General features: G+C 54.5%; 1 protein-coding gene across 4 annotated transcripts; it reads right to left on the bottom strand.

Moving 5' to 3' along the window:
- Nucleotides 1-1,907: 1,907 nt before the first annotated feature.
- On the bottom strand, nucleotides 1,908-12,608 carry MYDGF (myeloid derived growth factor). Of its 4 annotated transcripts, XR_009452990.1 has the most exons (7): nucleotides 12,360-12,605; nucleotides 11,316-11,366; nucleotides 8,032-8,093; nucleotides 6,653-6,755; nucleotides 5,359-5,440; nucleotides 4,101-4,173; nucleotides 2,445-2,511 (listed from the first exon to the last, which is right to left on the bottom strand). XR_009452990.1 is itself a non-coding variant. In XM_059697101.1 (6 exons), the coding sequence occupies exons 1-6, from the start codon at nucleotides 12,534-12,536 to the stop codon at nucleotides 2,432-2,434; spliced, it is 525 nt and encodes a 174-aa protein (XP_059553084.1). In that variant the 5' UTR covers nucleotides 12,537-12,592; the 3' UTR covers nucleotides 1,908-2,431. The 4 variants fall into 4 exon arrangements, 3 of the variants coding, with proteins under 3 accessions (XP_059553084.1, XP_059553086.1, XP_059553085.1); XM_059697101.1 differs by lacking the exon at nucleotides 6,653-6,755 and having other exon boundaries at nucleotides 1,908-2,511; nucleotides 12,360-12,592; XM_059697103.1 differs by lacking the exons at nucleotides 6,653-6,755; nucleotides 12,360-12,605 and adding an exon at nucleotides 11,756-12,251 and having other exon boundaries at nucleotides 1,908-2,511.
- Between the last annotated feature and the right edge of the window lie 538 nt (nucleotides 12,609-13,146).

Genomic DNA, 13,146 nt, shown 5'->3' with positions numbered 1-13,146 from the left:
TCTTTTGAGACTCAGCACTGCCTGGCAGTGTATGTCTGCTTCCTTTGCCAGGGTAGGGAAGTTTTCCGTCATTACTTCTTCAAATAGGTTTTCTTTCCCTTTTTAAATCCTCATCGGAGGATATTTTTCCACTGATTTCTAGAGAGAGTGGAAGGGAGAGAGGGAGAGACAAAAACATCAATGAGAGAGAGAGAGAGAGAGAGAGAGAGAGAGAGAGAGAGAGAGAGAGAGAGAGAGAGAGAGAGACATCAATTGGTTGCCTCCCTCACATGCCCTGACCAGGGCCAGGGATCAAGCCTGCAACCCAGGTACATGCCCTTGACTGGAATAGAACCTGGGACCCGTCAGTCAGCAGACTGACGCTCTATCACTGAGCCAAACTGGCTAGGGCTCAAATAGGTTTTCTATCCCTTGCTTTCTTCTGGTACCCTTATGATGGAATGTTGGTATGCCTGAGGTTGTCCCAGAGGTCCCTTAAACTACCTTCACTTAAAAAAATTATTTAAAAAAATATTTTTATTGATTTCAGAGAGGAGGGGAGAAGCAGAGAGAAACATCAATGATAAGAGAGAATCATTGATTGGCTGCCTCCTATATGCCCCCTACCAGGGAGCAAGTCTGCAACCCGGGCATGTGCCCCTGCATTCTGCAGGCCGATGCTCTATCCACTGAGCCAAACCAGCTAGGGCAAACTACCTTCATTTAAAATTTTTTTCTTTTTGCTGTCCTAATTGGGTGTTTTCCACTATCTTGTCTTCCAAATCGCTGACTTGATCCTCTGCTTCATCTAACCTGTTAATTCCCCCTAGTGCAGTGATTTTTAACCTTTTTCATCTCATGGCACATAAACTAATTACTGAATTCTGTGGCACGCCTCTTCGATGGTGGTTCTGAGAACAGTTACTCTTCGCGCTCATGACCCCGACCTGACACCGTCCGGCTGCAGGGCCCGCTGGGGTGTGCACAGAGGGAGCCTCGCTCTGCTTCCTCCAGGTGAGACTTCGGACAGGACCCCAAATGCTCCCAGCCCACTGCTGCTCTGGCAAGTGGGCACAGCAGTGTCCGGGCCCTCAGGTCGGCACAGGGGAGTGAAAGGTAGAGAGAGGCCTCCGTTGGTCCAACAGGGTGATTCCAATTAGGAGGGACCCCGATTCACAGCCACACGGTTTCTTTTCCTCTTGTTTGCTCGTGAAGACACAGAAGTTAGGCTCAGGTCAGGCTCCCAGCCCCCCCACAGCTGGGAGACCAGGGCACCTCTGATTTGGGTTTCATTTATTTTTGTTTGCCTGTGATTTTTTTTTTAAAAAAATTTATTGATTTCAGAGAGGAACGGAGGAGAGAGAGACAGAAACATCCATGATGACAGAGAATCATTGATCGGCTGCCTCCTGCACGCCCCCCACTGGGGATGGAGCCCGCAACCCAGGCATGTGCCCTTGGCTGGAATCGAACCTGGGACCCTTCAGTCCACAGGCTGACGCTCTATCCACTGAGCCAAGCCAGCTAGGGCTGATTTTTTTTTAAGTCACCCTACTACAACCTGGCTTTAGAAAACTAAGCAAAGCCAACAGCTGGGTCAAAAGAGCAGGTCGGCCCTGGAGTGCTCACCCCCCACCAGCCCCCCTGTGTGACCGGCGGGACGTGGCGGGGCTGCCGGGCGTGTTCAGGGAGTTGCAGTGCCCGGGCCTAGGAGCAGGCTCATGGCCGCCTCCCTCAGATCTCGCTGCTTTTGTACCTAGAGAAACGCTGTGCCTCAAACTCCGTGTCTTGGGGGACACAGCCCACCTGTTTCCAACAGAGAAGGGGAGTGAGGGCAGCCAGCTTCCTACTGTTGTCACCCCTGGGCCCTTGCCCCTCACGCCCTGCCAGGCGGGCACCAGCACCAGACACCCAGTCCATGCAGTTCCTTTAAACTCTTATTTATTTAAATACAAAAGGGCATTTCACTTCTTTCCAGTTAGTCTGGAAGGTGGTCTCCTGGGGAAGTTGTAAGAAAACAGTCAACCTGAGGTCAGAGGGCAGCAGGACTACTCTTCCCCGGAGCATGAGCATCGGAGCCTGGCCTGATCCCAAGGGAGACTGCCGGCTTTAGGAAGCTGCGGCCCCCACCTGTGCTGATGCCTCTCCTGGTACGACAAGCGGCAGTGGGCGCAGACCCACACTCTGTGTTCAGAAGAGCGGGGCAGGGGGTGTGTGGCGGTGGTGCTGGGGAGATGGGGAACTGGGAGGGGGGGCACAGCACCGCTCAACCTCCTGGCCCCCTGGACTCTGTCCCAGGGCCTCAGCCACCCTGGAACCCGTCTGAGGAGGGCAACATCAGCCAGGCAGAAAACCAACAGTGCCCCCTAGAAAGCCAAAAATGTGCCCGATCTCACAGGGCACCGCCCTTTCAGTAGAGATGAGAGGAAGTCGCCCCCAAGGGGGCTGCTGGTCACAGCTCACTGCGTGACGCCTTGGCCACGATCACCAGCTTGGACAGCTCAGCCTTGAACGCCCCGGGCCTGTGGGACACTGCAAAACAAGAAATGCATGGTAGGGCCCTTGAGACCGCCCACACGCTCTTGGGCCAGGGTAGGGCCCGGTGGGGACTGGCAGAGCAGGGAGCAGTCCCCAAAGCTAACTGCATGTGGAAAGAACCCCAGCCCGGAAAGTCTTATGGGTGAGAGACAGAAAAAATGTGAAGAGGTTGGTGGGCCTTTCCCGAGGGCGGTGGGAGTCCACAAGAGAGTTCAAGGTGGGGAAATTGGTCATTTGGCCGCACTGAAATGAGTGGGGCGGGGCCAGGCTGTATCACCTCCTGCTCACGCTGGCAAACTTGTTCTAGGACCACATGATGCTTTTACAGCAGGGCCAGGGCATCTGCAAACGCCATCTGCCACTCCTAGCAGGACCCTGATTCCCTGTGCAATTCTGTGTGCCCTAGGGCTCAGGGTCTGCCCGAAACCTAACATCCTCTATCCTTGGCCTCTACTCTGAATGGTCCCTACGTCCTCAAGGGCCTGCAGGTGGGGCTCCATCTAGACTCAGGCTCCTCCTCCCTAAAGCACTGCCATGCCATCTTCTTCCCAGGGTTTCATGCCTAATGACACCCATAGCCACAGGGGTTCCTTCACCTCATCTTTCCCCTGAAACCCAGGACCCTCTGGGCACCCCCCCACCCCTCCCCAGCTAGCTCCCATGTCCATTATCCTAACCACTCATTGGTCCACCCTTGCTCTGGAACGCCAAGCCCCAACTTCAGAGCTCCCCACCTCTTTCTGTTCAGCATCTGCCCTTTGTGGCTAAACATGGCTCAGAGGACTGGGGTGGGTGGCTTTCAGGAGGTCAGGAGGTCCCGATCTTTTGTTTTGTTTTGTTAATCCTCACCCGAAAGAGAGAGGAGAGAGAGAGAGAGAGAGAGAGAGAGAGAGAGAGAGAGAGAGAGAGAGAGAGACGCGCGCGAAGACAGAGAAACATCGATTGGTTGCCTCCTGCATATGCCCCAACCGGGGCCGAGGATGCAACCTGCAACCCAGGTACTTGCCCTTGATCAGGAATCAAACCTGTGACCCTTTGGTGTGCGGGCCAACACTCTAACCATTGAGAACACCAGCCAGGGCTGGAGGTCCCAATCTTGAAGCTGTTCCTGGTCACAGAGCCCAGGACAGCCAGGCCGTGTGGAGGTCACAGCTCTCCCATGGACCACGAGCCATCAGTCAGGGACTGGCACAGTGTGGCCCGCCACTCTTGAGCTAAGGGCATTTTAACAAAAATCTAAAGAAAATGGTATTTTGTGACACGGGAAAGTGACGTGACATTCACATTTCCAAGCTCATAAAGTATTAAAGTTTTGTTAAAACGTAGCCACATCCATTCACTGACATGTGGTTGCCCTTTGCCCGATGGGGGCAGGTTGAGCAGTTGCAACAGAGGCCATCGGTCCCACAAAACTGAAAATGTTTACGGTGGGGCCCTATACAGGAACAGTTACCTGGCCTGCAGTCCGGATGTGCCCTGCAACTGTCGTCCCTCCCCGCCTGGCCCTGAGGGCCCTCTGTTGTCACCTCGCCCCCACCTCCCCCAGGATCTGGGTTCCATGTCCACAATCCACCCTTACATACCTGCTGTTTTGGTCACTTCAAATTCCTCATTTTTCAGGGGAACGTCACTCTCTCTTTCAAACGCAGCTTTAGACTGAAAGGGAAAAAGTGGAAACTTTCCTAATCAGGAAAGAACACGATTTGGTTTGCTTTCCCCAGAGGCACAGACTAAAACCTCGTGCTTGTACTGAAGAGCCGGGTGACACTTTTCTGAGCACACAGAGAATCCAGGAGAAGTGGCTGGCTAATCTACTTAAGAGATTGTCAACTGGCTTTAAGCTTCGTGCCTTCACTGCAAATCCTAGTAAGAAGGTATTTAATTCAATTTTTCCTTAATTTATGGAAATGGGACAAGCACAGCAGTCTCTTGAATGTAATTTTTAAAAATTAGAACTGTGCTCTCAAATGAGCTAAAATAGAGTTTTAAAGGGACCCTGGAGAGTCATTAGTTCAAAGGTGTGTGTCTGACGTGTCACCTTGGAGCAGCCATGTCTGCAGCTGTGCACTGACGGCGCTAGGTGCTGCTGTGAAGTGTTCTGCGTGTGACAAAAGGCCATCCTGAGAGGGTTCCTGATGCCCTGGGTGGCCCTGACTCAGTCACTGGGCGCGATCTTCGGAGCAGAGCGGAGGCTTCCCTCAAGAAACCACACCCAGCCCTGCCTCCCGCCTGCCTGGCCTCTGGACTCCAGAGCGGCTTGGTCAGTCCCTGTGGCAGAAGCCACTTCCTGGCAAACACCCTCTACCTGGCTGCCTGTCTCCTGCTGGTTCTGCTCCTGGCTGACCCTGAACTGGTGAGGGTGGTGGGAACATGGCAGGCTCTGCAGTGTGGCGGCCTCTGGAAAGGGCTGTGGGGTCAGGCACTGCCCAGGCCATGAACCACAGGTCTCTGGGGCCAAGGATGTGACACCCCACACACACCGTGAGCCACACGCCTGCCTCAGGGCCACTGCCACCCTTGCGGTCCCTCTTTGTGTCCCAGAGCTGAGCATCCAGGCAACCCTGCCCTCTAGCTTCCTGCTGGCTTTTCCAATGGGGGCCCCAGCAGGAGACTGGCAGGCAGTAGGAGGGTGACCCGGGGTGTCCACTTCCTGTTCCACCTGCCTCTGTCTCTGGAGGTCAGCAGGTCCCGCTTTGGGCACCATCACCGCCTCTTGCCCTGTGCCTCCAAACCTGGGGTCGGCAGTGTCCCACATTCTTCCAAGTTATGTCACCTCCTCATCTTGCCTGTCTCCCCAGGGGACACCTCAGCACCCACCCCAAGGGCACAGCTGATACTCACATAGGCCATGCCGTACTCGATCTCCGCACCCCGCACCTCTGCCTTGAACTGTGTGAAGTACAGGTAGGACTTGCCCTGGGGCCTGCAGAGAAAGGTCGGGCGGGGGATCAGCCCAGGGTCGCGTGTTTCCAAGCAGTGCTGACTGGGAAGTCTGGACGGGGCCCCTCAACATCATTCCCTTTCCTTTTCCAGAACATTCTTCTGGCTGGTTTACTGACAAGCCTCTTTCCCCTTCTGAAGGCAAGCTGTTCTAGGGCAGGGGCCCTCATGCTCTTTCACCAAATACTTTTTATCGACTGCCAACAATATCCAGGTACTGCGTGGGGGCCACAGCAACATCCTGGAGGGTGAGAAATATAGGAGTGAACTCGGAAGCAGGGGGGAGGGCTGGCCCAGGCAGAGGAAAAGGTTGCTGCAAAGGGCCCTCAGAGGGTGCAAGTGGGGCATTTAATAAACATGAGGTCAGTATGGCCAGAGCACAGAGAGGAGCCAAGGGAGGAGGACTGGTGCCCTAGCAGGTTTTGCTCAGTGGATAGAGTGTCAGCCCGCGGACTGAAGGGTTCTGGGTTCGATTCCGGTCAAGGGCACATACCTCAGTTGCAGGCCTGATCCCTGGCCCTGGTCAGGGCATGTGTGGGAGGCAACTGATCGATGTGATCTCTGACATCGATGTTTCTCTCTCTCTCTCTCCCCTCTCTCTAAAAATCAATAGAAAAATACTGGGTGAGGATTAACACACAAGAAAAGAGAGGAGGACAGGTGCCAACAAGGGGGTGATGATGTCTGCAGTACGAAGAGCTCCAACCGGCCATTGTGTGAAAAGCAGACGTAATGGGGTGGGGAAGAGAAGGCAGCCAGGGAGAAGGTGTTAGGGACGGGGGTGTGAGGGGAGGTGGGAGGGATAAAGAGGTGGCATCCAGAGTCTCCCAGATTCTCAAAACCTCTGCATGGATGGAGGGTCAGTCCATGTCTAAATCTGAAGGCTGAGCAAGTGGCCCCACTGAGCAGGTGTCGGGCTCAGTGAGTCCTTGGGGCTGCATGGCTGGGTCTGTGCCCCCCGAGGGCTGGTAGCTCACCTACCCTGTGAGAGGCAGCGATGTGCACACGGTAGAATGCACCCTGTAACAAGCCTTCCCTGTAATGAGGGGGTCCCTGGCTCCTTCCTTGTGATGCTTCTCTCTGAGGCCAGGAGATGTGCCACAGGCAGGGTATGGCCTGTGAGGATGCTGGGTGCCTGGCCGCTGGGCCGTGCAGCAGAAAGGCAAGAATCTTCCCAATAGCACTTAGTAAGTACCTGCTGCTTGCTTAGCACTGAGACTGTGGGGTGACACCTGCAAGTGTGATTAAAACGTGCTGTGTCGCCCTGGCTGGGTGACTCAGTTGGTTGGAGCATCATCCTGTACACCAAAAGAAGGTTGTAGGTTCAATCCCCGATCAGGGCACGTATGGGAGGCAAATAATCAATGTTCTTCTCTCTCTCCCCCCTCTAAAAATCAAAGAACATATCATCAGGCGAGGCTTTAAAAAATGCATTAAGCCTGGCCAGTGCTGCTCAGTGGTTGAGCACTGACCCATATGCCAAGAGTCCCTGGTTCCATTCCTGGTCAGGGCACAGGCCGGGTTGCAGGCTCGATCCCCAATAGGGGGCATACAGGAGGCAGCTGACTGGTGATACATCATGTTTCTATCTGACCCTCTCCTTTCCTCTAAAAATCAATACAAACATTTAAAAATGCATTAAAAAGTGTCGTGTCCTTACTGTATACCTCAAACTTATACAATTTTATTAACCAATGTCACCCCAATAAATTCAATAAAGAAAAAATGCGCCACTTCCTTTCATTAATGGCGAGTCCCTGCTCTCCCACTGTGTCCAATTTGTTGATCTGTGGACCCTGGTCCACTGAGGGTGAAGCCACAGCTTGGACTTTCTGTCGGGCACACAACAAATGCTCGAGAGCTTGGCTCTGCTTAAGGTGACACATATGAGGCAGAAGAGCCCAGGGCAGAAGGGACACGATTCCATGACGTCCCATCACCCTCCTCCCCACCCAGGGCCATGCACTCCCTTTCCTCCATCCCTTCCCCGGCTTACCACCCCCTCAAGTGGGCACCAGCAGTGGGGTAACAAGAAGGGTGAACAAGACATCAGTCCCTGGCAGGGAGGCGGAGCCCATGACCATGAGTATGACGGAGGGTGACAGTGGCAGGTGAGCATCTGGGGAGCCTGACCCCTCTCTCTGGTGCTGTGGCTACTGCCTGGACTGCAGTTCCTCAGTCCCCACAACCTCCTCGTGGCCTCAGTGTCAGTGCGCTCTCCGGTCCCTGCCCACAAATGCCCCACTCTGGTGGGGGATGCTGACAACAGGGGAGCCTGTGCACGTGGGGAGGGGCAAGAAGATACATCAAAATCTCTGCTTTCTGCTCAATTTTGCCGTGAACCTAAAACTGCTCTAAAAAAAATGTCTACTCAAAAAAACAAAAACAAAAAAGGTAAGAGAGTACACTCACGCCTGCTGGCAGAAGCATAAAGAAGTCCTCCCTCTGTGGCACTCCGTGTGCCACTGTAGGGGTGCAGGACCCTATTGGAGTGTCTGCCCCTCTTTCCCTGCTGCCCAGAGCAGCAGTCCACTCACCGCCCAGGACACCCCACCGCGGAGGCCCACAGCTCACCTCCAGATGGTGCAGGTGAAGTGCTGGTGGTCTTCGCTGGTCCCCAGGCTCATCTGCCACTTCTGGGGAGAGGAGAAAGACATGGGTCAGTCCGGAACACACAGCCTGGTGAGGGCAGGCTAGCTCCGAGAGCTGCCCGTCTGCTTCCAGTCTGCCAAGTGAGTGAACCTTTCCTGGACCTCCCGCTGGAGCTTGGCTTCAGGTGCCCCCACTCTGCTCGGGGGCAGTGAAACTGCTCTACATGATACTGCAATTGGGATGCAGATCATCATACATCTGATCAAACCCACAAAATGCACAGGAGTAAGCCCTAATGTCAACTATGAACTTGGGGTGACAATGATGTGTCAATGTAGGCTCACTACGCTGGTGGGGGATGCTGACAATAGGGGAGCCTGTGCATGTGGGGAAGGGCAAGAAGATACATCAAAATCTCTACGCCTTCTGCTCAATTTTGCTGTGAACCTAAACCTGCCCTAAAAAATAATGGATATTAAGAAAAATAAAATAAAAAAAGAAAGACAATACATTCATGCCTGCTTGCAGAGGCATAAAGTTCTCAGAAAAGACACAGGATTTTAATAATTGTGGATACCTGTAGGATGTGGGCAGGAACTAGACTAGTAGAAGACACTGTCAATTTTTTATATGTTTTTCTTTTTGGATGATGTGAATGTATTAGCCATTTAAAAATTAAAATTTTAGCCTGGCCGGAGTGGCTCAGTGGTTGAGCATCAATCTGTGAACCAGGAGGTAACGGTTTGATTCCCAGTCAGGGCACATGCCTGGGTTGCAGGCTCAATCCCCAGTGTGGGGTGTGCAAGAGGCAGCCGATCAATGATTCTCTCTTATCATTGATGTTTCTAGCTCTCTCTTTTCCTCTCCCTTCCTCTCTGAAATCAGTAAAAGTATATATTTAAAAAAATTAAAAATTTAAACTGGTTCCAAAACACCCCACTACCTGCGTATTCTAATTTTTATGGCCTCTGGAAATCTGGCCAAAAGGAAATGGCAAACCCGCTCTTATGTTCCAGGCTGCCTAAGGCACTTCCACAGTTTGTTAGTAAATGAGTTTAGAGTCCCTCCCAAGAGTAATAATGGACTCAGATCACTGGTACTCTCCATTTAACATCAAAGCTTTTTCATTAATGGGAACAAGGCCATTTTTATGTTAATTAAATGGGAGTAAATGGTCACCTAGATGCCTTTTGCCTGGAGCACCCACGTAGGAACAAATCACTAGCTTACACATACTGTACATTCACCCTTTTAAAGTGTGTAATTCAGCCGAAACCGGTTTGGCTCAGTGGATAGAGCGTCAGCCTGCGGACTGAAGGGTCCCAGGTTCGATTCCGGTCAGGGGCATGTACCTGGGTTGTGGGCACATCCCCAGTGGGAGATGTGCAGGAGGCAGCTGATCGATGTTTCTCTCTCATCGATGTTTCTAACTCTCTATCTCTCTCCCTTCCTCTCTGTAAAAAATCAATAAAATATATTTTAAAAAATAAATAAATAAAAAAATAAAGTGTGTAATTCAAAAAGCAGGTCCAAGACGGCGGTGTAGGTGGACAGAGCTCGTCCCCTCCTAGAGCACATGAAATTGGAATACTTAGCGTACTTCCTCCTGAGACACAACCGTGAGCCAATTATACAGCTTCTGACAACCAAGACACAGGAACCTCACAGAGAAGGCTGCAGAAGCTCTCTGCGAGCTGAGAAGCCCAGACCAGAGGAACCAGTGAGCGCCATTATTTATGTTTCCCCTCCCCATCCAGGTTCTCTGGCCAAACTGTAGGGTGCTGTAGCAGGGTCTCAGCCAGTTCCAGCCAGACCCAGCAGGAAGAGGAGGGTGCCACAGCATGCATACCAGGGGCCCCTCCCCCCGAGATTGACCCAGCAGGTATGACAGGCTGTCCGACTGGGCTGTGTGTGCACCTGGAGCCCCCTCCCCCGGTGAAAGTGCAAAACTCGCAAAACATTGCAGTACCGGCCCATAGGGCCCCCCTGGCCAGAGACAGTACAGAGGTAGTGAAGTGCTGCTGTGTGCCCACAGGGGCCTCCCACCCAATGAAGATTCGGAGTTAGCAAAATGCTGAGGTACCCACGCAGGACTCATGCGGAGTGAGTGGGGCAGTGCGGTGTGCGTGGGGGTGCCCCACCCAGAGAAGGTGCAGAACTAGCAGTGTGCGGCGGCGTTCTCACACAAGGCTGCCTCACGAGGATGTGGTCTGTACACGCTATGGAATATTACTCAGCGCTAAAAAGGAATGAAAGCTTCCCGCTTGCAACAATCAGGATGGACCTAGAGTGTAACTGTGCTAAGTGAAATAAGTGAGAAAGAGAAAGACAAATACCACATGGTTTCACTTGTATGTGCAATCTAAAAAAACAAAACAAACGAATAAAAACACAAAACAGAAACAGACCCGGAGACACAGAGAGCCACCTGGTGGTTACCGAAGGGGAGGGGATGAGGTACGTGGGGGGAAGGAAGCCTGGGTATGCGGGGCCGCCCCTTTGCTCTCCCACAGCAAAATGAAGGTGAAGGCCAGACCGTATTCCCATTGGAGTTGGGGCCTCCTTCCGACTCTGCTGGTGGTGGCAGGATCAGTTCTTGGTGACTGTGGGACTGACGCCCTTGAGTCCTTGCGGCCAGCAGAGGCCGCTCTCACCGTCTAAAGCAGTAGTCCCCAGCCCGTGGTCCCGGTCCGGTGGCCCTGATCGGCGGACCACTGGTGGTCCCTGAGGTCCGAAAGGCTGCGACCGCTGGTGCTTAGAATCTGTTTCACTTCCTCTTTTGCCATCAGGTGGAGAACATGGCCAGCAAGGAAAGGGGGCCCTCAGCCCCACATTGTAAGGAGCTGAATTCTGACAACAAGTCAAGCCTGGAAGATGGACGCCCAGGCTGCCTGACGCCTCAATTTTAGCTGACGAAGCACCCCCCGACCACCAGGACTTCTGACCTCCAGAACGGAGGGATGATGAATGGGTGTTGTTCTAAGCTGCTAAGTCCACGGTGATCTGTTAGTCAGCACAGGAAACAAATGCAACGCCTCCGACAGAGCCTCTTGGGAGTGGCGGCTTCCCATCTCACGTCCCTCCTGCCGTCCCGACACCGTTCACTCTGTGGAATTACGAGTGGAACTGCCGCCACCACTTAACGTGAGCTCTCTCGCGTTCATTGGTTAAGAAGAATTCGATGAGTGGAAGTTAACCACCTGTGACAACCCCATTGTCCCGGGAGAGCATCTCCGTATGACAGCCTGGCATTTTGCACAACTCACCTCGTTGGTCCCTCCTTGAGAAGCATAGGTGAACACACACGTATACTTGTCCTAGAAAACGGAACGGAAAGGAAGGCTCGGTAGGATGTAATCCTCAGTTCTGAAGGGGCAGGATCCTGGGATGTCTGAGAAATCCTACACTAAAGGGGAAGGAGGCAGAGGCAGACGCCGCTGGCGGGGGTCCCCGGAAGCCAGCCCTGCAAGGCCGCCGGGTGACTGACTGACAACCCCGAAGTCCCCTTCCTGCCTCCCTACCAGTGAGCGCCTGGGTCGGGACGAACCCACGTGCTTCCTGGGAATAAAGGCCGGGGAGGAGGCCACCCCCCTCTAACGCCCAGCCTTTAGGAGCTAGGGCTCTGGGACACCTGCAGGACCACTTTGGGAGCAGAAACGCCTGGGGGCCGTATCTGCGCTGCTGCGGCTCTCGGACAGGCGCAAACCTCCCTGAGCCTCCGTTCCTTCCTCTGCAAAACAGGCCTAGGCCTGGCACAGAGCGCCCGGCACAGTACCAGGCTGCAGGCGAGCATTCCACAAACAGCTCAACCGATACTCTCGCAGAGGTGGAGGAGGAGGATGGAAGAGGCAGCCACTTCTCCAACAAGCTGGGGACAGGGCTGGGCTAGACGTCGGCCTGCGGCCCCAGGAAAGGAGGGCCTGGCCTCACCCTTCAGTGACATGCAAGATGGGAGACCTTGTGCAATGGCAGGAAGAGCAGCGTCTGTCCACTTCCCAGTCACAGCTGCAAGGGGGCCGACCTTCTGCGCGACCCGGAGCCGCGCACCCGTCAAGCTGCAACTCCCCTCTCCCCACCCGGGGCCGCCCCGCCTGCAAGGGCTGGGAGCTCGCCTGGGTTTGGGGCCTGGGGCTGGGCATGGGAGGGGAGGCAGGGACTGCGGGCAGAACCCGGCGACTGTGCCCCAAGTCCGCACTCATACTGAGGCCGCACCCCCTAAGTCCGCGTCTTCTCCCCAGGCAGCAGCCCCTCCCCAGAACCCGTCCCCGCGGGCACTTGGCTCAAGCCTCCGGCGCAGCGGCGGCAGTTACCCCAGGGCCCACGCTATGGGAGAAGGTGTGCACGACGCCGCCGGGCCGCACGTCAAACGCCACCGTCGTGGGCTCGGACACCGCTTCTGCTGGCCTCAGCGCCACGGCCGCCAGGAGCAGCGCAGCCCACAAGCTCGCACCGTCGCCGCCGTTCCTCCTTTCTCTGGGCGCCGCCATCTTGAGATCGGGCCCGCGGGGCCTGGACGGCGGACGGGGCGCGGCGAGGGACACGTTGGGCACCCCCCGGAGGCCACGTCAGCGTCGGCGCGGTCACGTGACCAGGAGTGCCCTGCCCCGCTCTGGCTGCCATCTTGGGGCGGGGCTTGGGAGGGCGGGGCTTGGGGCGGGGCGGGGCTTGGGGCGGGGCTTGGGGCGGGGCTTGGGGCGGGGCGGGGCTTGGGAGGGCGGGGAGTGCAGGGCTGGCCCGCGCTGAGTGGTCTTGGTTCCGTCGGCCCTCACTAAACGCAGATCTTCCAGTTAGTGACTGTACAAGGAAGGAGGGAAAGAAAAGGCAGCCACTAAAGTTTAAACTAGTGAACGTAAGCTGTGTGAGGGAGATGGAAGATGACCGCAGGGAAAATATCTCATAATCGTTGCAGCCAAGATCCCTTGATGGATACTAAAAATGGGTGGTGGAAAGTTATGAGGAGAAACAGGATGTTTGCATGATCTCAAAGTATTTTCCCCCAAGATACTCATTAACGACAACGAGAAAAAGAGTAATTTTACAATAGAGACACCACCTTAGCCCAGTGATCAAAGTTAACATCACCAAAAATGAGACTGC

The sequence above is a fragment of the Myotis daubentonii genome, chromosome 5 (genome assembly GCF_963259705.1).
Source record: "Myotis daubentonii chromosome 5, mMyoDau2.1, whole genome shotgun sequence".
In the NCBI taxonomy this organism is placed as follows: Eukaryota; Metazoa; Chordata; class Mammalia; order Chiroptera; family Vespertilionidae; genus Myotis; species Myotis daubentonii.
This window is presented reverse-complemented; position numbering and strand designations above follow the sequence as displayed.

Bases quoted from the DNA above. Each gene is read 5' to 3' on its own strand.
- MYDGF (XM_059697101.1), bottom strand. From the start codon at position 12,536: ATGGCGGCGCCCAGAGAAAGGAGGAACGGCGGCGACGGTGCGAGCTTG. The intron at 11,367-12,359 runs GTAACTGCCGCC...TCCGTTTTCTAG, and splicing joins CCCATAGCGTGGGCCCTGGG to GACAAGTATACGTGTGTGTT. The intron at 5,441-8,031 runs GTGAGCTGTGGG...CTTTCTCTGCAG, and splicing joins TTCACCTGCACCATCTGGAG to GCCCCAGGGCAAGTCCTACC.